Raw genomic sequence first — 25,441 nt, 5'->3', positions numbered from 1 at the left:
GACTATTCCATTAATAACTTGCAGCGAAACCAACACGCACAGGTGGGAGGCCGACCTCTAGGGTAACCCAGGCGCCAACCAAGAGACAACTGACAACTCCAGACGGAGTACGTCCCGAGTTCACGCGGATGGAGGCTAGCCGACTCTCACTACCGCCTCTAGCGGCGCTGCATCTTGGCGCGAAGGTAAATACCCAAGAAGGTGACCTCCCCCGCTCCGTGGTGTTTGCTTCTCTTCTGGAGTTAATGGAATCGTCTATCGCTTGCACTTTCTCCTAAAATGTTTAAGATACGGTCTGAGAATTTATGACTGGTTTTGGGACCGTGCGTTTTTGCTCTCAATATTCATTTCAATCTACTCTCTCTCTCTCTAAAAGACCAAATGAAAGTCTTCCACCAGTTTGTAGGTATACTTTTCGTAAACAAACAACAACAAAAAATATCCCAGTGACTCTCAGGCCTAAAGTCCTCGACTGTCCAGATAATAAGCCTAATTATTCAGTCCTTCCCATATAAGCTCGTCCGTTTTAATATCAACAAAAGCAAACACAGCATCAATTTGGTTAGTGAGTGGGTAGCGCGTGCCGTGCTAGCTTCCCCTTCGACGAGAAATACCAGCAGTTCCAAAGCTGGCACGAGCAAATTTGGTTGATGATAACAGGATCTTGTTACAACAAACTTTCAAACTGAAACAACAGACTCTCTCTCTCTCTCTTACGATCGAGTTTGTGTTTGCACTCAGTTCTTACGCTTCAGTTTTCGGAATTTAGAGAAGGGGGATTATATTATACCCAGAATTAATTGAATTAATTTGGCCTGTACGACCGACCCTCTTGTACACGACAGAGTTCACAAATGAAGAAAATTAATCACAACGCCATGAACTCACTCTCTCCTAGGCTATAACTAGTTTTAGCGCAAGGTCGGTAGCGTCCAAGAATCCCTGGATTTCCCGCCAAATAAAAAACTATAGGATCCTGTTTTTGAAGACATTTTATTAGTAACTAGCGTGTCGAACGGATGGATAATTTTTAAACTAAGCCTAACCGAATGATGCGATCCTCGTGTTTGTTTTAAAATATCCATCGTTATACTAACGGTGCTTGGTTGTACGTGCGTGCATTTTGAGGTCGTTTCCGGTACAAGTATAAAATAATCTCGTGGCGTTTACCAAGTGTTTTGAACTTTATTCAATACAAATAAATATAATGCCCGCTTATATATTCGTAATGGAAGGGGAATCATTTAACCAAACTTCGATGCCGCATGATGACATAGACTATTACGAGGAAGAGGCGTATTTCGACCGAAATTTCACTCTTTTTGACGAAATCGACCGTTACATTGGAGTAGAATTCGCGGCTTATCGTAAAATGCCATACGAAGTTATTTTCGTAATCAGTATTCTAGGCGTGGTGTTTAATATTTTAAATATCGTGGTGTATTCGAGACCTTCCATGGTTAGTTCCATCAATATTTTGCTTCTGGCGTTCGAAGCCGCCAATATCGTTTTCTTTTCGACGTTTATCGCGCAAGGAATTGAACTATATAACTCGCACAACTCTGTTTTCACTTACGGTTGGTTTATTTACAAAAAGTAGGGTTGTTTTTTCATGTTTTATACACAAACTTGCAAGTAACGAATTAAGTAATTATTTTTCACGTCAATTTAGGCTTAATCCGTACATCCGTCTCACTTCGAGTTTCGTTTCAAATTGGTTAGCGGTGACCATCGGTATTTGGCGTTGCATCGCCGTTGGTTTGACCTTGAAAGCCGGTCAATTTCTGACGAAAACCAGGGCTAAATTAGCCATATCTTTCTTGATCGTGGTATCACCTCTTTTATCCTTGCCATCAATACTCCTAACTTGGTGCAAACCGGAAGTTATCCCTTATTACAATGATGACGGGGAATTGGAGAAGAACTACACCTTGTACACAATTCTTCGAATTGAAGATTACTACGATACGTTTTTCGCCTTCAATATCATTACACTTTTCGTTAATCTATTCCCATGTTTGATACTCATCGTGGCTACTTTGTTCCTGCTCTTCAGCCTGCGCAGGTACCATTTTTCTCAATTTTTCGTTGATAGAGCAAGGAAATATATGCGAAATTGCTCGAGGGGCTAATCACTCTCAGATTCCCTGAACGGGTTACGTGTAATCGCAGTCAAATAGAGCGTTTCATGCTGAGTGACTTGCCCCTCACAATTGGCAGTCCGTGTATTTTTCCATAGAACCTAATGCAGTCAAAGACGAGAACTGCCGCTTCCACATAACCTATGATTATTTTCCTGTTATTTGCAGATCATCACGAGCTCGTAAGAGACTCACAGAAAATGTTGAAACTCAAACCCAAATTCGGGATCGCAAGATGACTATAATGTTGTCGGTAATTTTAGGGACATTCGTTCTAAGTTACCTGCCCGATGCGGGTTGTACTTGCCTTCTAATTCACCATTACGAGCAATTTTTGACCGGGGCAGCGACTTGGGCAGGCGACGGTTTCTGCAAAACAATGATTATGGGTGGTTTATACCCACTTATTAGTAACACCATAACTTTATTCATTTACTATTCAATGAGTGAGAATTTTCGCGAGACCTTTCAAAATATATTTATGTCTAACTGTTTGTTTAACGTTGGTGCTCGAAAAAAATCCGCGGCTTCTCAAATTACTGTGGCTGGCGATATTTTAGATGCTAGAATTTGATTATTATATCGCCTACAATAGACACTGTGACACGTACTTCGCTCTTTGTAGACATTTCCCAATTCCCACCAAACGAAAGTAAAAGACTGAAAAAACATTATTAATAATACTCCCGGTTGAAGCTAAAAGCCCTAATTTGGTTCGCCTAGCTTGATAGAATTTTAAATTTATTTTACTTGTATTTCTACACAACGTACGATGTTAAATATAATACTTTCCCTGTTTCCCATTAAAGAGCTGGAACTAAAATTTTTCATTTAAGAATGATAGTATTTGTAACTACTCAACTTGTTTAGTGACGTCAGTACTCTCTAGAGTTGCGTGTGTGACGTAAATATGATGGGGGATATGTGTTTGACAGCCAGCTGCCGGCGTACCGGGGTTTCGCGATTAAATTAACCTCATAGTAATTTTTAATTACGGAAATTAAGCTAATTTTTCGATTAAATACGTTGTTTATTATCCGCCCGTGCATTATGGTTGTTGGAAGAAGTTACGAGGCCGTTTTCGCACGAAAAATATCAGGTAAAACGCTAAGCCTAACTTCTTAATGATTAGCGGGTAAGCCCCCTTATATGGGACAGTAGATGCGTGATATTATTATTTCGGCCTTGGGAGGCTATTGGGTGCGATTAAAGATCATGGACCTTATAATATTGTTCGTGACCATATTGTGACTCATTTTTTACCCCCCATTTTGCCTATTTTAATCCCCTAATGAGTCATTTTTCGTTATAAGTCAATTCCAAATGTGTTGTTGGTCAGTACTCAGTGGTGTTTGAACTTTGAAGCCCCTTCGCTCCGTGATTTTCGGTGTTATAACTTATAAGGACCTCATTATAATCTCGTTCCTAAATAATTGACCAATGTGGAATATTGCCAGAAACAAATTCGTCTAAAGATGTATGCAGATATCGCCTTGTAATTTATTCTAGGCCTCAAGTACTCTTGTTTGCCGCAGCGAAATTATTGTATAACCTGTCAAGATTCATCATCTCATTCGAGGATGATGTCGTTCTATAGAATTTAAACTTATAAAACGACGTTTTGGACTATTAGTTTTAACAAAAGTATCTATGTACTTTTGTAATTATTGCTAAAGCTTGATGCAATGTATTTAATGTAAATTACTACTGTAAAGTTGTTTAATTAAGTATATATATTTCAAATGACGGTTAAGAAACATTAGTTTAGGGACAGTTTAGAGAAATTAATGTAAGAAATACAAAATTAATTATTGAAAGCCCAGCTATTTTTGCTACCATGTGTAAAATGGCCCAAAAAGAAGAAACACCGTCAAATGTTGATGAAGTGAGTGTTGTCTTACCTTAGGTGGTCAAGTGGGGTCAAAAAAAGATCCCCCTACCCTAGGTTAATGATAATACCATTGTTCAAAAGGTTTATAGTATGCCTGAGGTATTGAACGATGACGAGGGTGTGGAAGATTCTGAAGAAGAGAATGAGATAGCGGAGTCCAATTGCGTTTCTCCGGAAGAATGGGCCACTACAACTGCCGAAGCAATTAGAAAGATAGAACTGCGTTGTACCGGTGGCTCTACTTCGGTCCTAGACTCGGTTTACTACAAACCAGTTCTTCAGCCTGAAAGTTCTAGGAGAGTGGACCCGAGGTTTCAATCCAATAGATTGAGGCTAACATACGGGAACTCCCGCCGTGGTTCCAAGAGAGAGAAACAAGACAGACCCAAGTCAGATTCTTCAGTGGATGAGGAGAAACATTCCAAGGAGAAAGCGGAAAAGGAAGAATTCCGCGTGTCGGATAATTATCTAAGTGCCGGTAGTAAAAAGAAAATAGTAAAAAAAGAAAAAGGAGATCCGAGGAATAGTAGTAGTACCTTAGGTAATCAGTTGCAAAAACCAGAGGCCCCTCGAAGAACAGTTTCGGAAAAAAGTTCATTAAAGAGTCCGTCATTATCCTTTGGACTTAATCCTACAAACAGAACTAAACAATTAACCGTGTCGTTCTCTGGTTTTTGCGGAGCTTGCGGTTTTCCTGAAAAGTTTAAGTCAGTCAGGAAGTCTTTAAGGGGTAGGCCATCATCATTTTACCCCGATCGGATTAGACGGGTTAGCGCTAGTAGTAGCGAAAATACTCCAAGCCAAGAAAGGGAAGATAACCATAATGTTCCCTTTGATCCTAAGAAGAGTTATAAACGACCAGCCACTCCCCAAACCTTGGAACTGCCAGAAACTGATATTAAGTACATAGATGCCAGCTCCAGGAGCTCTCTAAGCGCCGACGCTCTTTCTACTAAAGATCAGCGGAGTACCGATAATAGTACGGCTAATTCAACCTCGCCTAATACACCTTCAACAAGATCTTGTAGTTCTGTTCCAGATCGGGTGAGACAGACATAGGCGTAGATGTAGATGTAGACGTAGGACAGTACCATCTAGATGACGCGCGCTAATGTTTTTGGTTTATAAAACCCAATTAAGGTTGCCTTGTCCTATCAAATTGAAAAAACTTCATCAATCTCGCCTAACTCACGCCTTCTCAAGTCTAATGAGGAAAAAACATTAGCTTCTTCCAAGACCACTCCAGATGTACCTTATCCCACCCCGGAAGCCAGTCCAGCAGTGGGTCCCGAACAACCAGCCAACGAACGAGGGTCGACCTTGGATATAAAATACCCGGGCGACGATAACCCCATCTTATTAAATCTTTTATACAAAGCCACGCTAGACGAAGATGAAACTGAGGAAGAGACAGACGATGAGAATTTCGAAGACTATTGCGGTAAGAGAATCTGCCATTACCCCTCGCCACCCACAGCGGCTGGTTGTCCAGCCGGTAATAGCAAATGCGCTAACTTTGCCGCCGGAGATTCGTTTGATTCTGATTGCGGACAAATTGGAGCGGAAATTATGAACAAATTTCAAGGGGAACCTGATAAACAGAGTGTCTATTCTCTATATATGGATAAAGATTTTCGGTTAGTTAGTTTACACCACTTCAAATTGATTAGCAATTTGATGAAAGTTAACACCCTCCACGCCTCTTTTTCTTTGACGATGTACTCTTTAGGTATTACTTCCAGCATCCATATGCCAGACTTTTTGTATCCTATTTTGTCATATTTTGTAATTTTTTAATCTTTGCCGAAGACCCCGTCTCCCATAGTCACACTGAGAGTGAAATCCCCGTTGTTGGGAATGTATTTTCGTTTGTAGCCACTAAATATCCGCCCCAATACACTTGGGTATTTTTAAAAGTCACTTTATGGCTAATTGCCATCTTGGGAGGACTAGTTTGCGGGAAATACATCATACATCATCTCCTTCTGAGTAAGAGATCTTGTCTCTGAGTTGTTGACCCCGTGGCAACTTTGAACCCTAATTAAATTCAATTGTTTAGGGGACATTTTAAGGTTAAAAATGTTCAGGGAGGAACAAGGAACATGGATGATCATGTTGCTTACCATCATCATTTCCATTTATTTGTTTTCAATGGTTTATAACTTCTTTTTGGCTGGTCACCCCGAATACGATCGTTTCGCGATTAACGCGCAAATGGGGATTACAAACGCTAATTTTATGAAAGCAGCCGCTTGCGGAACGTGGTTGGGTGACTTTGTCACTGCCTGGATGGTAATTAAACCTAAACGAACAGACCATTCCATTAATTACTTCAAGATAAACCAACGCACACGCGGGTGACCCCCCCCCTTATGTTATTTCCCTGGCGCCACAGACGGTGCCCCGAGTTCACTACACGCGGAGGAATGGTAGCCGACTCGTACTGTCGCCTCTAGAGGTGCTTGTTGGTGCCAGAGAAATAACCCAAGAAGGTGACCACCCCCGCCCTTGTGGTTCAGTTTGCTCCTATGTTATTTCCCTGGCGCCAGACGGTGTCCCGAGATCACTACACGCGGAGGGATGGTAGCCGACTCGCACTGTCGCCTCTAGAGGTGCTTGTTGGTGCCAGAGAAATAACCCAAGAAGGTGACCACCCCCGCCCTTGTGGTTCAGTTTGCTCTTATGTTATTTCCCTGGCGCCACAGACGGTGCCCCGAGTTCAGTACACGCGGAGGGATGGTAGCCGACTCGTACTGTCGCCTCCAGAGGTGCTTGTTGGCGCCAGAGAAATAACCCAAGAAGGTGACCACCCCCGCCCTTGTGGTGCACTTTGCTCTTATGTTATTTCCCTGGCGCCAGACGGTGTCCCGAGTTCAGTACACGCGGAGGGATGGTAGCCGACTCGCACTGTCGCTTCTAGAAGTGCTTCTTGGCGCCAGGGATATAACCCAAGAAGGTGACCTCCCCCGCCCTTGTGGTGCAGTTTGCTCCTCTTCTGGAATTAATGGAGTCTTGGTCCATAAACCTTTGTGAACATCGTGACAACATCAATATTTTTCGACCTAACTTAGGTTACTGATATGATGTTGCAAGATAACCTCTATTCGGAATGGGCCCGACCTTTTCGTCGCTTTTGGAAATCCCACACTCGTACTCGTATCTGTATTTTCTGGGGAGGTTCCATTTTTATGACCTCCCTGGTTGTGACACTTATCGTCAGTGATAGAATATCTTGGGATCGTTTAAACCGAGATTTTGTGGCCACGACCGAACTTTCTAGAGCTTTTCTAGCCTCTTTTATACTTGTTATGGATTTACTAATTGTTATGCAGGTAAATTAGGCTAGACTAATGACGGTAAACGGTAAGTATCAACTTTACTTGACGAAGATTTAATTCTTTTTTGAGTAGGATTGGGATTTTCCTCACTTTGTTTGCGATCTTGATATAAAACTACCTGGTTTACACGTAGCCTCGTTTAAATTTAATCTCTTTAAGAAGTACGTCAACATTCCCGATGTGTTTTTTCACATATCTGGTAAATATAACGTCTTTTTATATTCATTTTTGGGCATGCGGATTTTCATACAATTAGAGTAGAACTATTTTATTTTTTTATTATTATTATTATTATGATGGGGAAATGGAAGTTATAAACAATCTGATAATAATAATATTTTTTATTAGTAATTTTAGGTATTTTTAAGTTTAATTTAAGTTTGGGTCAGTTAAAAATAATTAACATCGATGTAGTACGTTTTTCGGTCATTTTTGAATTGAATTGAACCAAATTGGTTTGATTTGATTTAAATTAATTCTTCATCAACACGCTTACCATAAATCGCACAATGGTAATTTTTAATCAACACGCTTAATTCCGAAGTAAAAATTTATTAATTTTTATTTGAAATACGCAATTATATAATATTTTTAGGCTTATTTCATCTAAGTCGCGCCACGGACATTTTTGACTCTTTTTTAAAAAAACACGCTTAATTCCGAAGTACAACTTGATTAATTTTTATTTTGAATACGCAATTATATAATATTTTTAGGCTTATTTCATATAAGTCGCGCCACGGACATTTTTGACTATTTTTAAAAAAAAAAACACGCTTAATTCGAGCTAGCTAAGTACAACTTGATTAATTTTAAGTATTTTTAAGTACACAATGATTTTGAAGTTTGGTTGGTCTATTTTAGGCCTATTCCATTTTGTTTCCCAGTAATAAATTTAGGTCTATCGCTGCTTCGATCTTTGATTCAGACTTCGTTGAATTAAAGTAAACACGCAGCACGCCTTTTTTTATGGACCGAGTGGCTGTGTCTTATTTAAATATTTTGTAATTTAATTTAATCTTCTTGACTTCGTCAGAAACTTTCTTCTCTTCCAATAAAAGCGGCTAAATTATGTTATTATTCAAAGCATGTTGCATGGAATGGATCAATCACTATCTCTCTCTCGTTCTCTATCTCTCTTTAATCTATTTCTATCTTCTTACATCTGTCATCATGATAACCTTTTTGTAAAAATAATAAAACTCTGGGAATTACGTGGATATCCTTAATTTTTGCAGAAAGGTTTGTGGTGGTTCAATGTTTATTGTCAGATTTGTGTTAAGGGTTTAGTTTAGCTTGTAATTAAACGAAAAAAAAATTGTCTTTGACGATTAAATACATTTTTCTCTCTAGGTTTTTAGGATTTGTTGATTAAAGATATCAGATATTTAGCTTTAGTGTGTTTCCTCGTATTCTTCCCTTGGCTCTCTTAACTTCTATTTCCTGTCTTTCCTATCTCTCACACTTCCTTCCTGTAACTTCGTTCGTTTTGATCCAACGACACTAACCATATCTCCGAAATTAAAAAAAAATGTACCACGTCCTCTTTAACCAACTTACGACATGACTGTGTAATCTCGCACAATTTTACGTGCCAAGATTTATTTATATTTATTTGTTTGTAAACTTGTAAAAGCTTTTGCCGCAATTTTCACCTTGATTTCAAACGGTTTTATGATCGTATTTATTGTGAATAAAGTATCCCACACTACCCCAGGATGCTGTGACCCATTGAGGAATGCATCTTAACCCTGAACCTTTTTTTGGGGACGCGAATAATTGTCCCCTGTTCGTCATGACCCAATTGATCTTGAGAGACACTTTTCAGTACAGACGCGGTTAAACTCACCTCGATCCCACTGACTTAAATTTGACCACGTCAAAACCTACTTTGTTCGGATTAGCTTGGTTTTTTTTCTTCTTTCTGTTGTTATTTTGGCTATAATCTTGGCACGTAACGTTGCTACCAAGTACCAAGTCCCTTTCCTTTGGTTGCGAAAGAGGAATGTTGTTAGTCGTCGTTGGATGATGGCCAGTTCGGTTGGTTTGTCGTTTACTTTTCTTTTCAACGGTTGCTGTCCCGAGTATATAAGCGTGGTGGTGTGCGGCTGTGTTGCAGATGTTGATAAGGTCTTATCGAAAGAGGAGGCCGTTTCAAAGATCGATGCTTGCATAGCTCTCGATGCCCTTCGCGAGGCTGATGACGCTGCTGCTTTGTCCTTCAAAGGCAAGTGGTTCAACTACGGAATCATTATCATCGTCATGATTCTCGACCTGAACATGTGGAAGAATCAAATTTTCTACAATCCAATTGACTATGGCCAGTATACCGGTCCAGACCTCAAAGTTCATACGGTCAACGATCCCGAGGTTCTCTCTACAGGTACTTAAATTCGTTGTTCATTCCCTCATAACCCTCTCGCTTCCTCATTCTATGGTTTCTTTTTGGTGGTCTCTTTGGTTCTGTCGTTGCATATCTCGTAACGCTTTTGGTGTTGGTTCTTTTTTTCTTCTTTTCCGTGTCCTTTCCCTCAACCCGAACCCAATTCCCACGACCCTAACAAGGCAACTCCACCCTCTGGAGTTACGAGTGGCGTTCCACTCACATTGACCCGACCACGAACCGTTCCTTCACGGATGGCGACATGCAAATGAACTCTCGCTATTTGCACTATTCCTTGTCGGCCACGGGATTGGCCTTCGTGCCATCCTTATTGGGATTCGTCATGTTCGGCGCCTTGACCTTCGTCTACGGTCGTTTCCCGCCTAAAACGGACGAAACGGCGGGGGGTCGTTTGAAAAAACGCAAACGGGAGGCCCAGAGGAGCTCTTGGAGACGCGAACGAGGTCAAACTGGGAGGGATTACGGTGGAAATCGGGATTACGACGACGGGGAAGGTGGGAAGAGAAAGGCGGCTACGTGGGGAGGCGTCCTAAGGGGTGGTCGGCGACTCACCGATGTCGTGGTAGCTTGGAACAAAGTTTATGGTACGACCTGCACCGCCTCTTTGGGTTCCTGTAGGGAAAAACCCGCGTCCCACCCCAGAAACGTTACCGATCTTTATCGGAGCTAACTGGTGGTCACAAACACCCAGGCCTCTTAAACTCTTTCACGCTTCATATTCTGGTCAGAGGGCCGTCTAGGATGGTCGCTAACCAGTCCAGTCCATCCTTGACTATACATCCAACTACAGTATCTCCCTTTTCATAAATCAACAGAGTCGATACGCGCGAGAAACCGAAATCCTCCGAACCCTATAGTCATTCATTTTATTTTTGTAACAACCCCTAATGAACCCTATTATTCCTAAACTTCTGGTTATTCAAGTCAAGTTTTGTTGTACAGCTGTACGAAAGAGTTAAGAATCGAGAATGGGGGAATTTAATGATTTTTAGAAAGGATGTATAATCCTTTCACTCGGTCGAACGCACAAATAGGGAGTCTAAAATACTGCGAAGTTTCTGTACCGAGTCCCTCCGAGTTGGAATAGAAATTGAGAAGATAAATGACGAAGTCGCCTCGTTAGGTTCCTATTGTTAAGCCTAACCTTCCTCGAAACTCTGAAAGGGACTTGGAAATCCCGACCCCCTTTCACTGCCTGCTGTCTGTCATTAAAGGGGGAGGGAAAGTCCATAAAATCGCCTCGGTTTCTATAGAAGCGGAGACTCCTTGATTCTTGACTGTATGCTTTTGACAGCTAGCTAAAACCCGTCCCTGCAATTGAAAACACAATTTAATGGTGTTTCGTTTTGCGTTTCCTGGTTTATGCGCAGTTTGGTAGTTTAGATGGTTGAGACACTTTTAATTCAATCAGTAACAAGTTGCGGTATGGTAAAACGTATTGATAGTGTACTAGCAAGTGTTGCCAGTCATTTGTGAGTGCAATTCAACCGCTATAACAGACTGCAGGAGATGCTCTCTCAAATTACTGGTTAACACTGTACTACTGTACACTACGAAACGAGGGAAGAAATTTTTCTAGCCCCCTTATGTGGACGCTATATATTGAGACAAAATACCTCAAAATTGGGCTAAATCTAATGCGTAGTTACGAATTATTGAAAGTATTTAAATTAATCCGTAACTTTTTGCCCTATTTTGATCGTTTTTGTTTTCATTTTCGTGCCCCCTACCACCCAATCACAAAAGATTTGACTTTTAAAAAGTTTGCCCAACTTTGTTGCAACGCCGCAACCATCTTATCTACCGATACGTTTTCCCTCAAATAAAATTCAGTAACAATAGTGTGACCCCCTGGACGACCTTTGACCTTTTTATGATATACTATAAAGAAACTATAAAAAGGAAATATTATAAACTGTGCCATTTTTAGGAGATAAAAGATATAGAGATATATTATATATATATATATAAAGGGAAGATGAAACTGAAAATAAAGTAAAAAATAAAAAAGTTTTTATATTGTCAAGCGCGCGAAATAGGCTTAAAAATTTGTCCATCCATTGATTGATATAATTAAAAATAACGCTGGTGAAATAAATAAACAAAAACAAAGAAAACAATGGGGTCAATGTTGGGTTGTTTTTTGGGTGTATTTTTCAAGCTTCTATAGTGTGCCCATTGAGATATAAAAAAAAAGATATTTCTTCCAAAATTATTAAAGGGTTATGTAGAGTAGGTGTTGGGAAAAACAACTGACGGGATAAACAACAACAATAATGATAAGAGCTTGTTTAACAAAAACAACCATAACTTAACTATAATATAGGTATTCCAAAAAACAGTGAAATATTATTAGCTTTATTTTGACATATCATGTAATTCAAACAAATTTTCCTATAACGAAAAAAACAATAACAGTGGCCTGCTAAATATTATTAGTAAATTTTTAAATTAAATTAAGGAAGTCTGATGCGAAATTTTAATTATTTAAATTTAAATTAATTTTAATGCGTAATTTATTAGTTAATTTAGTAAATTCTTAAATTAATATTGAATATTATTCTCTTAAATAATTTTAAATTTGAGTATAATTTCTTATATTTAAATTGGTAATTAAATTTAATCAACTCGCAACACACTTCCTTCAATAAATAAATAAATATATAGGTTTGTTTTTTAAATTTGAATATATTTAAAAATATATAGGTAGTTTTTTGAAAAATGCTCTAGTTGAAGTTTTAATTAAAAATATATAGAGGATTATTATAAGCACCATATTAATTAGAGTTCGTTTATAATTAATCATAGAATTATTATCATTAATTACGATATATTAATCTAATCACAGTATTACGTTGTCGTGTTATAAAAAAATAAGTATTTGATACGCAAATTTAAGCAAAACCGAAAAAATACGGCGGCTTTCAATGTGTATTACCAAATGGTAGCTTGAAAAATATGGTCGGTGTTTCTATACAATTACTTTTATTTTTTAATTTTTCATTTGGTGTGTACATATTGTACAAATAACAATAATATTTTTCCAAACTATAGCTTTTTAAGTATTTTTTCAAATTACGATTAACCGTTATCGAATAATAATTAGGCTTAATGATATTTTATCACAGCGACGTTATTCCTAAGCCTAATTAGGCTTAACAATTTCTAAGCCTAGTTTCAGAACATGCTTTCTAAAAATTAGGCTTAACAATGTTCAAAGCCTATTTTCAGAACGTGGTTTCTAAAAATGAGGCTTAACAATGTTCAAAGCCTAGTTTCAGAACTTTCTTTCTAAAAATTAGGCTTAACAATTTCTAAGCCTAGTTTCAGAACGTGCTTTCTAAAAATTAGGCTTAACAATTAATGTTCAAAGCCTATTTTCAGAATATGCTTTCCAAAAATTAGGATTAACATTTTCTCAAGCCTAATTTACGAATACGGTTTCAAAAATAGGCTTAACATTAAATACCAGCCAGCCTACAGGCATAAACAATTTAAGCCTAAATCCAATCGACTTGAAGTCAAACCATTTCATCGTCTCTTAAAAATCCCAAAAATAAAACTCAAAAAACAAAAAAAGACATTACTGACTGAGGTGCCCTAGAAATTAAACTAAAAAAACAAAAGAATATACCTTTTATTTTGGTTCTTCAGTTAATCTAACGATCCTTAACGATACATCGTTTTTATTCCATCACATTTACCCCCCCCCCCCTCGATTCTCTGTAAAAATTGTTGCGACGACTTGTAAAATTACACCAGGTTTCCAAGAATAACATCAGTACTCCCCATTTTCATCAGAAGTCCATTAATACGAAGTAAAATTAAATTAAATACCCAGGAATACATAAAGCCACTAGGAATCATTGTGTAGCCATCCATTTTCAATCAACGTATCCAGGCGGATTTTGTGGGAGGAGCTAGCTAGACTAATCAATATATATGACCTATTTTACCTCGCGAATTAATAATGTATCTCGTTGCCTGTTGCACCTTGTGTTGCTACCAACTAGAGATGTGAAATTACCGTAATTTTTAAAAATGGTAAATTACCGATTATAATTTTAAATAACAAAAATTACCGTAATTTATGGTATTTTATATTTTCACTGGCTTACTATCGCGGTAATTTGCGTAATTAATTTACCGGTAAATTACCATTTTAAAATTACGGTAAGATATAAATCGGTAATTTACGTGGTATTTGGTAAGTTACCGGTAATATACGGACGGTAAATTACCGACTTACATCTCTACCACCAACCAATGAAATCACAATTAGAACGACATCCTATTTATCAGTATTCAAGCACGGCCCCCAAAACCGGCATATAGAAATGAAAACACGATTAGATATGGATGCTTACACAATCGATCGTTCCTAGTAGAGCCGTATGCATTCCTAATTGTAACAATTGGCGTAAAATTTGATTTTGCTTTTGCTTTTTACATCGACTAATGGATTTCTGATGGGAATTTCGGACCCCTCCCCTTCCATTAAATTGAACCAATTACCGACTGACAACAAAAGAAAGAGTTAGGTTCTGCTATATATATATATATTTATGTATAGTCTATAAAAAAGAGGGAACAGAACACTCGAACATGTCCCATTCCCTTCTCGTTGTACAAAATAACCCTCGTGCTAAAAAAAAGAGCCCCTTGTAATGGCGCCCTGTAAATCCGTTTTTCGCAGGGTCGTTAGAACCTTCAAAAAAAAAAACTAAAGGGGGTGTAAGGGGTGTATTGGAGAAAACGGGAGGAAGGGGAAGGGGGTGAAAGCCAACATTTAGGGTGACCGAAATCTTATCGGAGAATTTCATCGATTTTTGTCGGCTGAAGTGCGAGAGGCTATCTTTTGACGTCACCCTCTTTCACGAGAGAGAGAGAGACTGTCCGCTTAATAACAGGGAATAGAGGGTTAAGGGGGCTGTTGGTTATTCGTTTTAGTATTTTTGTAAACAGTCCCTGCCTTTGACTGCATTCATTTTATTAGATTGCACGGATTTAGTCTCGTGAGATGCTTTGAGAAACGCGGGGGGATAAAAATTTACAGCAATTCTTTTTTTTTTTTTTTTGAGTTTGTGATATTTTTTTTATTTATTTTCTTGTTAAAGCTCTGTACTGTTTTAGCGGCTTGGCTTTTTAGAAAGATGAAGATTATTAGGTGTACATCGTGGAATGAATTTTTTCAGTTGGGTTCTAAATAACTCCGTATTCAGAACCGAGGGAATAGTTACTCGGCGTAATCGGTGGTATACAGGGTGTTTTGTAAAGTCTGTCTGAAATTGAATTGGGGGGGGGGGTGTTTGGACGATTTTATGACACCATTTTCAAGTTAAGATTGTCCAGGGTATTTTACGGATGACCCCTTAGCAAAAATACCCTGTACACTCTGTATTAAAGAGATTTCCCGTAGTAGGTGTGTAGAAAATTTGAGTGTGATTAGCCCCTCGGTCGGAGCAAGCCGCTTAGACACTATAGTATTAAAGCAAAGCGCCCGGACTAGCTTAAGGAACGGATAAAAAATATAACATTGAGTTGGTGCTTTTTTCGCTTATTTTTATCTTTTCGTTTCTTTTGGTATTTTCGGCAATTCACAAAAATTTTCATTATGAACTTGTAAGGTTTTTAGGGACAAAATATCGTAAATTTTCTTTTAACTTTCATTTGCTAACGACGTGAATCGTGTTTAAAGTAATTTTAGTTAATTTTATAAACAATTTATCTTGATTTCTAGTTAATTTTTATCTCAGATAATCATGAAACATTATTTTGGAGAATTTTTAGAATTTAGCTCCTGTAAGTTGGCTTTGCCCTGAACACCGGTGTGTTGCGGGTTAAACATTTCTACAGGCGCTCGTAGGATTAGCATGGGCTCGTTTGCCCCTAGAAGTTGGCTATCCGGAATGTTACTTTGAAAAATATATTAAAATAATATAATTATAATTTAGTTAATTTTAATTGGAAATTTAAACAAAATAATTCAATTTAATAATTTGAAATTATTCTAAATTTAATTGATATTGCAATCCTTTTGAAATTGGTTAGTTATAAGAAACTAAATTTAAAATTTTAGCTTTTTAACAAAGCACTTTAAAAATTTTAACTTACGATATTTTGACACCATTTCTAACATTTCACTCACTCTAAACTCTCTGAACTGAAGCAAATATTACATTTTCTCCTTTTGACTTTTATTAAAAACAAAATTGTTTTATTTTTCTTACTTTAAACTGCGAGCTACAATAGTGGACATTTTTGTGGCAATAATATAAGGTTTGAAGCCTGGGTCAACTATAACGATTATACGATATAATACATATATATATATATATACATACATAAAACATGTCTATAAAAAAATAGAGCATCGCCTTATAAATTCGCCTAGGGATATCCGTTTAGGTTTAGATGAAATTTCTGTCGTGTTTCGTTCACCCCTTCCTCCCCTTTCCCCTCTCCCAAAAGGAAATATATTTATTTTTTCTTATTTCCTGTATTTTTTTCTACTATATACCAAAAGTCGAAAAAACTTAAAATGCTGAAAGAAAAAAAAAATGCCTCGTTCGATTTAGCCCGTTTAAGGAATCGTGGAAGGAGAAACGGTTATCTAGGTTTTTTTTTTTTATTCGATTTGGGAGAGAAATTTTATCTTGACAGTCAAAAACGATAGGCTGCGTTACGTTTTGGTCCTTTCCTTAAATTTAGTTTATTTTTTACCTCGGATTTTATTTGCCTTTTCCCAAAATTTTTACTTCCTCATTTCCTAAATTTTTATTTCCGCATTTATGACAAGAAAATTGGCAATTATTTTTTTCTGCGAAGTAAAAATAAAATTTAACAGTTTTCATTTAATTTTATTTTTTATTTTTTTGTAATCACGTTTTCACTTCCGATTTTATTTACCTTTTCCTAAAATTTTTACTTCCTCATTTCCTCAATTTTTATTTCCTCATTTATGACAAGAAAATTGGCAATAATTTAAAGTATTTTAAAGTTCAGCTAGCTACTTGGACCAAGTCATCTTGCGACTTATTGCCACTTATCTAACGCCTTTACAATGCATAGAGGGGTGGTGGCTAGCCCATATGCCACAGCTAACCGACAGCGCCCTATACTAACTATTACCGTTAACCTCTTTTTTTTCTGCGAAGTAAAAATAAAATTTAACAGTTTTCATTTAATTTAATTTTTTATTTTTTTATAATCACGTTTTCACCTCCGATTTTATTTGCCTTTTCCCAAAATTTTTACTTCCTCATTTCCTAAATTTTTTTTCCGCATTTATGACAAGAAAATTGGCAATTATTTTTTTTCTGTGAAGAAAAATCAAAATTAAATTTTACAGTTTTCATTTAATTTAATATTTTATTTTTTTTTATAATCACGTTTTCACCTCCGATTTTATTTGCCTTTTCCTAAAATTTTTACTTCCTCATTTCCTAAATTTTATTTCCTCATTTATGACAAGAAAATTGGCAATTATTTTTTTTCTGTGAAGAAAAGTCAAATTTTACAGTTTTCATTTAATTTATTTTTTATTTCTGATATCTTTTTCCAAACTTCAATTAGTGAACTTCTAATTGAAGGAATTAAAATATTACCTATACTTTATAAGGATTCGAAACAGTTTAAATTCAATAAATATAAATCAATTGTACAGGGGAAACAGAAAGACACGTCGAAATTGAATAATTCAATTTGCCCCAAACCCAAACCCAAACGTAAATCGAATAAAATAAATTCTACCAGACGTCAATTTATAAAACAAAAGATATATATACACATACAATTCCATGAGTTTAAAATAAATATATCGACGTATAAAGGATAGAGAAGTGTATAACATCATAATACACTGAAGTCCTTCCTAGCTGACCTTTTAAAATTTTATTGGGGGGGGGGCAAAGGTGTCGAATACACCCCTTTAAAACTGTTAAATTCCCTTATGGGAATAAATAAAAAAGACCCATAACTATCCCTTCCCTTTAACAAGCTCTCATTCTCGATCAGACCATTCAGACGTAAAACTTTTCGCCTAGTTCCGCGTTTTAGTCTTTTAGACTATGGTATATATATTTTTTTATTCGTCGTACATTCTATCCCATTCAATGAAGTTAAAAGCCCTATCCATGATAAATTACAACCCATACTCCCCCCTTTATACTCTATTAAATAAGTGATATCGAATAGTAGTAGTCGTATAGTTCCTCGTGCTATTCTCTTCGTTAAGCCAGGCGCGAGACTGTTGGTTGGAGAGCGTTGTTCCAATTACAATTTGCACTATTGAGAAAGTTAACCTTCTATTACGAGTGCCTTTAACATTAGTGCAAACTCAGGTTGGAGTTAAGAGGGTATAGTGCTGACGCGGCGGATTCATGTTCTATTGCAACGTGCTTGAAATACTAAGAGAGACTCTTAGAGGCTGAGAACGTTCTAGTTCATTTCAATAAGAGTTTACCGTGTACGGTTATACCTATTCCAGTTGTATTTAAGTACCTCATACGTTATTGGTTTAAGTATAATGTCTAGTGTAATTTGGGGATGGGACGAACTTCTCCCTTTTCCCGTGACCCATAGAAAGTTGCGAGGCAATCAATTTCGAGTTTAGATTTCCGATAGATTAAAATGGACGGATGTCGGTTAGCCTTGGTTTATAATAAATATAAAAGGCTTGAGCTGGCTGGCTGGCTTTGTATTCAAATATCATTGGAATTTTGAATTCCCCCTCTTTTCCTAAAATTTATTATCAAAACTGACAGAGAAAGCAAATATATATTTAATGAAAGATATTTTAAAACCAATTTAATTTATCAATATTATTATTATTATTATTATACAATTAATTTTATTTTATTTATTTTAAAATGCTAATTACAGTAATGGGTTTTTGGCTTTAATTAGATACATTGTTTCAGTTAAGCCTTGGCCTAATTATATTCCTATTTAGGCCTAATTAGTGCCTATACTATACTATATAATAATCTGATTTATTTCAATGCATTCCCAAGTTAAATTAACAATGTTGTTAGGCCTAATTATTATTATTATTATTGGGCCTAATTAACACTCTAATTTGATTTTGATTTACAAGTTTAAGTTTTAAATATTATTAATAATAATAAAAATATTATTACCATTTAAGTATTTTTAAAAATACCGACCAGTTAATTTAAATTCTTTTAATTATTGTTAATTTTTACTCACCTCAAAAATATATTATATACTACAAACAAATCGGGAGATAAATTACAATTTAAATAAAACCTCATAACAGCTACATCGTAAAACAAAAAAATGAGGTTGATATTAATAAAAGAAAGATTAAAATTTAACCGAAATGACAAGGAGAAAAAAATAAACAAAAACAAACAAAATTGCTACCGAAAACAGAAAACAAAAAACGATATGTGTCGTTATGTGTACTGCTATATATTATAGTCTTTTTTCTACATAATACGTGAAAAATTCGCCAGAAAACAAAAAAACAGAGGTTATTATATGAAAAAAAGAAATAAAAAAAAATAAAGTTTTCCAAAATAATTGGAACCTTTTTTATTGTTTTGTGTGTGTTTGCGTGGTTGGTTTATACTTTTATACTTTAGTAAAATGTTGTTTATGGAATAAGGTAAGTTTTGTAGTACCTATAGAATGATCTGTTTTTGTTGAAAATCGAGTCACGATTCGCTAGATCAAAATAGATTTTATTACAGTCAAAAAAGAAGTAAACCTAAACCCATCGTGTTTGGTGCATGGTAAAATGATATCACGCACAATGAGACACAAAATAATGCCTGTCTAACATATACATTTTTTTAGGAGTGATTTTGCTGTAAGGTTCGTGTCTACTTATCATTCCCTTTGTTGGCTTTGGCTTGTACAGTAATCATTACCAATAGTAATTAACGTAATCTATGAAGTATAGATAGTACCAAGAAGTGATATCTAGTTTATTAGGGAGAAGGTATAAATTCGTTCATCCACATTTATAATCTAGCTTTATCTCCAGTCCAAACGTATAGTAGGTCTGGAGTTAATCCCAGCCGCCTCTAAATTACAACCAGCATCTCATTGGTTCTTGAAAACTCACGTCAGCGCGGCGACGCGAATGACGAAAATTACAGTCATATTTTCCGACTGAGGGGAGGCGAAATAGCCCGGCCTCCTTTTACGTCCCCCTTGTATTTTGAAAGGGGGACTGGGAGTATGGCGCGCGAATACTTATGCATCTTAACCTTCTCCCTTATAAACTGGATATAACTTCTTGATATAGTACTGAAGCCCGGCCCACAAATTAACATGGGATATATATGGCTACACAATGCTACTCCATGACGCGCCGTGATAATAATTACTTTTTAAATCAAAATAGTTTGTAGACATAGACATACCCATTACTATAAATTAGGGATTACCAAGTCTAGATCGCAGTTCGTTATATTCGTATGGAAAATATGTAATAAAACAAAAGGATTGCGGTTTCAAATTCCATTCCTGCAGGGCATTATTGCGAAATCAGACTTAAGCCCGGGGACTGTGTGTTTAAGTTTAAAATGCTAATTATATGCAAACATTCCCGATTCATACATTCACATCCATCCGATCAAAAGTTCCATTATTAATGCATTAGGCCTGAAGTTTCGGTGTAAAATATTTTTGTGTGTTGAAAATAACAGAGACACGATCGAGTTAAAGAAACAAAATTTTATCTCAAGAAGTTTCAAAAATAAAATAAGACTTCGTAACTTTTCATCTTTGAATTTTAAGTCGTGGGGTGATCCCTTTGGGGCCTTATTTTCTTGGAATAATTTATCCGTTGAATTCCCATCTCTCTCTCTCTCACTCTCTCACTCATCTTCTTAAGGGATAGCGAAACATTACGCAAATATGACGGTGGTATTTTTAGCTCAGTTCGTTAAGCCTAATGTAGGCGTTCTATCCAGACTCATTCCCAAGACGCTAAACCTAATTGATGAGTTCAAACTTGGAAACTTTACCGGGAGGGAGGGATATAGAGGGGGAGGAAGGAAAATTATTCAGATTAATCAGTACATATACGTGTTGGAGCTCGAGATTTAGCCTTATTTGATAGCGTAACATCTCGATATACCTAAGCCTAATTAAGGTTACATTACGCTTAAAAGTTCATTCGAGTATAAAACTTTGGATTGCTACATTACTTTATTTTTGGGGATAAATAAATACGCTTGTTGCCGGCAGTAATTACGAAATTAATTATTGTGTATGCTATAGTTGCTACTGAAAGGGGGTGTTTGCCGTTCTCACATTGTTGCCAGGCTGATGGTGCGTCAATTGATTGGGCAGAGAAAAAGTGTTTGACTCAGCTAGTACTTGACTGACTGAAGTTTAAACTGAGAGATGTGAAAGGAATTTTATGTACACCGTCTTGTGTTTAGGCCTAACCGTTAAAGTTACGTCTATTTTAAAGGTTAAATTTTGTAAATTGCTAAACGTGTTATATTGGTGACTAAACACGTGTTTACAATATTATCTTTCACTCTCTCTTTAAGAAGTTATTTTTCGCAACGGATAAAAAATTCTTGGCGTGTTTTTGACGAGATGAAAAGACTCCAGTCGACGGCAGATTTTTATACTTTAGTCGCGAACTATAAAAGCTAACATACATGATACATCTATCGCTAAGCCTAAATTGGGCAAACAAGCCAAAATAAAAAGAGTGGAATTTAATATCTCGTTTGCCCAGTTACCAACCTAAACCTCTTTTTGGAAAAAGAGCTGCTCATATTGAGGCGCGAAAAAATGCAATTTGTTTCTCTTTTTTTGCTTTTCTTTGACTGTACCAACTGTATCTTGAGAACAATTCTCTCGTTAGCCAGTAGCAATAGCCACTGTGAAAGTTCAAGGGGCATAAAGGGGTGGGAGGGGAGAAAAAAAGACGGGAAAACGTTGTATCGCTGGATAACTCCAGCGGGCAAACTCCGGGTCAAAACCACTGTTTTCTCTGCACTTAGTCTCGCTTGGAATAACTTTAATTGCTTTCAAAGCAGTTGTTTTGTCCTCTTTCAGGGTATACAGTGTACATTCGAGTACAGGCCATGAACCCCCGGTCTTCTTTCCACTTTTCTCGCTATCTGCATTGCAGAGGACATTGGAACTCTCAGTGTATGCTTATGTCCGTTCCGTAGCTCCCCCTCCACTCTCATCTCATACCGGAAGTAGATAAAACTCGAAGTTACTGAAGATGGAGGGAATACATATAAATTGACCAATCATAATTCTTTTAAAAGGTCAATAGGTCATTTTCAAAAGGGACGGGCCGCATGCAGTTAAGACAGAATATCGAGACGGTGTGCACGCAAAGACATCAGATAGGGCTTCAAAGTTATCAGTCCACTAAATTTGGTCCGTAGCGTTTGAAACCATAGTTTAAATTCTTAAAACAACAAGATGGTCAAATACCAGACTATTTTACTTCCGTTTTTGAAAAAGTCTATTTAGAAATAACTTCTAATTTAATTAACTTTTTCATTTTTATTTTCCACTCTTTTTCATTTTTGCATTTTCTTTTTTTCCCCGCAACTCGTTATCACAGAAACAATTTTCTTTACAAATGATTAAATAGTTTTTGCCCCACTTTTACTAGGAAATTCCTATTTAGCGCGGCTATTGTTTTTTACATACTTAAAAAAAGATCTTGATGAGGCAATTTAGATTTTAAATCGTTCGTTTTGGGTTGAAAATAATAAGATTGTTTAAGACCCCAAAAATAAATTTAGGTTGGAATTGCTTTAGCATTGTAGACCAGACCTAATTTAAGGTTATGTTAGGTTTTTATTATACTTCGGAGAAATTAGGTTTAGAAATAGGCCTAAATTATTTTAAACGCCAGAAGAATGTTTGGTCCAAAATACTAAGCCTAATCTAAACAATTTATGAACACAATTAAAGTTACAGCCAATTATTTTAATTTGTAATCTAAATTATCTTTAGCTTAAGAACAAAATTTAAATTTTCTCCAAATTGTTAAGTCTAACATCAATATCAATTTATCAAGCCAATTAAGATAATAGCCAACTATTTCAACTTGTAGGCCTAAATTATCTTTAACGCGAGAAAATATGCTTTCCACTTTGCTAAGCCTAACTCCAATATCAATTTATCAACCCAATTAAGGTTATAGCCGCCAACAATTTTCAACTTGTAGGCCTATTTTTTGGGGGGTAAGAGGTATTGGGGTAGAAATTGAATTAAATTGAGTTTCTCATATCGCGTCGTGTTTCACGCAACATTACTCCTTTGATGTATTTAAGCCTTAAACCGAGCTCCATTTCTCCTTGGCCCGCGCGTGTTATCCAGCCTGGAGTTTCTCGTACGCTTTAGGCCTAATTTGAAAATAGGCTTAAGAGCTTTATGGATCAGACCTGACCCACTATAGGTAGTGGTACAGGAAAAAACTTTCCCGCCAAAAAACCTTAAGCCTATTTATCGAAGTATATGTGGGTAGTATTTTCTTTACGGTTTCTTGAGCCGTTTACAGCGGGAAAAACCGTAAAGTTTTATAGGGACCCATCGTAAATCCGCACCGTATTTCGTAGTTGATCATAATCACTCCAGAAGCCAAGTTTTTTTTAATTAATCAACAAATTCCTATTAACGAATATCTCGTTCTAGGCCACGAGGCTTTCTCTAGAGTCCATCTTCCATTCTCTTCTGTGGCAGGCTACACGCTCCGTTAACTCTTTCCTGCAACTTAATAGCTCTGGCTAAAGGCCTTGGCTAGCTAGGCAGTCAAACCCCCCCCCTTTTAAAATCCGCAAGGGAGAGCCAGGCACTTTAATTGAAGTTTTGAAAATCGTCCCTTGGTTATAGAACCGACCAAGGCTTAGGCTTTCGTAAGAGTTTCGCATTTCTAATTACCGTTGGCACGCGGCGCGGCCTAGCTAAACCTTTCCAATCAGAAGCTAATTAGTAAAAGTGAAACGATAACCGTCAAGTTCAAGATCCTGGTGAAAACAAGCTACAAACTTCAATTTTTGAACTTCTTTTCACTAAGCCTTGGTGGAGTTTTTCGCTCCGGTACCCAAATTTGCCACACACCATCATTGCGAACCCTTAATAGACATTTCAAACTGAAACTTCGATTCTCATAGGGGGATATGTCACGTGGGATAGACCGTGTCTCCTAGTTTGTTTCAGTCTTCTTTTTTATTTTTTAATTTTGTTGAAGAGCAACGTACCTTTACACCTGTCGCTTTCGATTAAAAAGTTTAGCCGCCTGCGCTAGATGAAAAAAAAAAAAAAAGTTACGGAGCATTTTTAATGAGAAATTGAGAAGAAAGGTAACATATTACCCCAGGGAGGAAAATTGTTTTTGTCGAGAGAGAGAGAGGTAAGCTTTAAGTTAAGCCTAACTTTTAACAGTTGTATTTTTTTTAAAGGATAAAAAAAGTGTATTCCACCGCAGGTCTCGAAAGATTTTCGATTCTCTGAAAGTTAGGCTTAACATTAAGCCTAAAAGTAAAACATTTAGAGTGCTATGTCAAGAAAAATGAGCGAGGATTTCATTTTAGGCTTATGATTAAGCCTTCAAAACAAAGCTTCCTCAATTCCTCTAGAGGTTAGGCCTAAAGAAAAAATAAAAGAGTGGAAAGCAAAGTGCACCTTTTGTTTTAGAATTATAAATATTTGAGGCCAAGGCTTAATGCAAAGTGATGATTTTAAACTAGACTCGGAGGACTTCATCTTTAAATATTTAAAAGTCTGAGTAAACTTGAAACGCCGCACCGAAACGTCTAGTCTAGTTGGTGTTACGTACAAATCAACTTTTGAAACTTAAAACTACGAATTAAATTAACCCTTTCCAGGAAGAAGGGTGCTTTTCCTATTTCCCAGAAGTAGGAAATGCTTCTAGAATAATTCGAGGCGGATATGAAAATGAAAGCAACAATTACGAATGCGAAGGAGTTATGGAAATTTTCTTCTTTCACGATACGAAAATTGCTAGCTACTTCCTTAAAAGTAAATTTATCATTCTTCAAATTTGATTGGCGTTGATATTAATAATTCCTTTCGTGTGGCCTCCCTCCTCGTGATAGCGTGCGGCTCCACTCTTAGATGTTTGTAGTTTTATCTTGAATTTACTCATTTATAAATGAATATTGAGCAACAGCTGTCGGCATTCTCCCTAAACGTTAGCACATCACCTTTTCCATTCCGTCTACCATTTTGAGGTTTAAGGAAAGAGCCATTCTCAAGGCACATTCCTCTGTCATCTCCCAATAGAGAGATAGAATTCGTTTCAAGAATACCCTTTTCAACCTTACGCCTCTAGAGCCGCGTTTACACTAGACAGACACTTTGAAACCGTTTTGAAACCTCTCTTTGGAAAGGCCCAGTCCATTTTCAAGAATAGTTATTGACCTACTTCTAAAACGGACCGGTTGAAAACTTAAGCTAAGTGTCTCTTCTAAAAGTGCATGGCTTATGCCTAGAAGTAAATATCACTAAAATTACCTTAAACTTCGATAACCTTAAAATACAGTCGAAATTTCATGGAGGAAATAAATAAATTCTTAATTTTTGTAAGGTTGCTTTTGGGGCGCGAGCGAAACCCCGGAGAAAAATGCGCTCTTGATCTTAAAATTATTCCTTTTGCATTTTTCAAAAGGATGCTAATTTCTCT

General features: G+C 36.7%; 1 protein-coding gene and 1 long non-coding RNA gene across 5 annotated transcripts in view; one reads left to right on the top strand and one right to left on the bottom strand.

Moving 5' to 3' along the window:
* The first annotated feature begins 3,021 nt into the window (after positions 1 to 3,021).
* Positions 3,022 to 25,441, top strand: part of LOC149676955 (uncharacterized) — a 38,368-nt gene continuing 15,948 nt past the window's right edge. Inside the window, exons 1-10 of one of the 4 annotated variants that reach the window (XM_089837885.1) lie at positions 3,028 to 3,240; positions 3,651 to 4,026; positions 4,114 to 5,076; positions 5,173 to 5,669; positions 5,762 to 6,021; positions 6,092 to 6,324; positions 7,104 to 7,364; positions 7,443 to 7,569; positions 9,490 to 9,753; positions 9,936 to 10,444. In XM_089837885.1, coding sequence (XP_089694011.1) covers positions 3,979 to 4,026; positions 4,114 to 5,076; positions 5,173 to 5,669; positions 5,762 to 6,021; positions 6,092 to 6,324; positions 7,104 to 7,364; positions 7,443 to 7,569; positions 9,490 to 9,753; positions 9,936 to 10,444 — 3,162 coding nt within the window. In that variant the 5' untranslated portion in view covers positions 3,028 to 3,240; positions 3,651 to 3,978. Of the gene's footprint in view, positions 3,241 to 3,650; positions 4,027 to 4,113; positions 5,077 to 5,172; positions 5,670 to 5,761; positions 6,022 to 6,091; positions 6,325 to 7,103; positions 7,365 to 7,442; positions 7,570 to 9,489; positions 9,754 to 9,935; positions 10,445 to 25,441 lie in introns of those variants that run through there. The other 3 variants (XM_089837886.1, XM_089837882.1, XM_089837884.1) reach the window with 3 other exon arrangements.
* LOC149676957 (uncharacterized) lies at positions 8,137 to 9,941 on the bottom strand. Its single transcript, XR_016366548.1, has 2 exons — positions 9,711 to 9,941; positions 8,137 to 9,644 (listed from the first exon to the last, which is right to left on the bottom strand). It is a non-coding gene; the product is annotated as an uncharacterized LOC149676957 (long non-coding RNA).

Source organism: Phalangium opilio, unplaced genomic scaffold (genome assembly GCF_054372755.1).
Source record: "Phalangium opilio isolate 3A_F unplaced genomic scaffold, DU_Popi_V2 ptg000045l_1, whole genome shotgun sequence".
Taxonomy (NCBI): domain Eukaryota; kingdom Metazoa; phylum Arthropoda; class Arachnida; order Opiliones; family Phalangiidae; genus Phalangium; species Phalangium opilio.
This window is presented reverse-complemented; position numbering and strand designations above follow the sequence as displayed.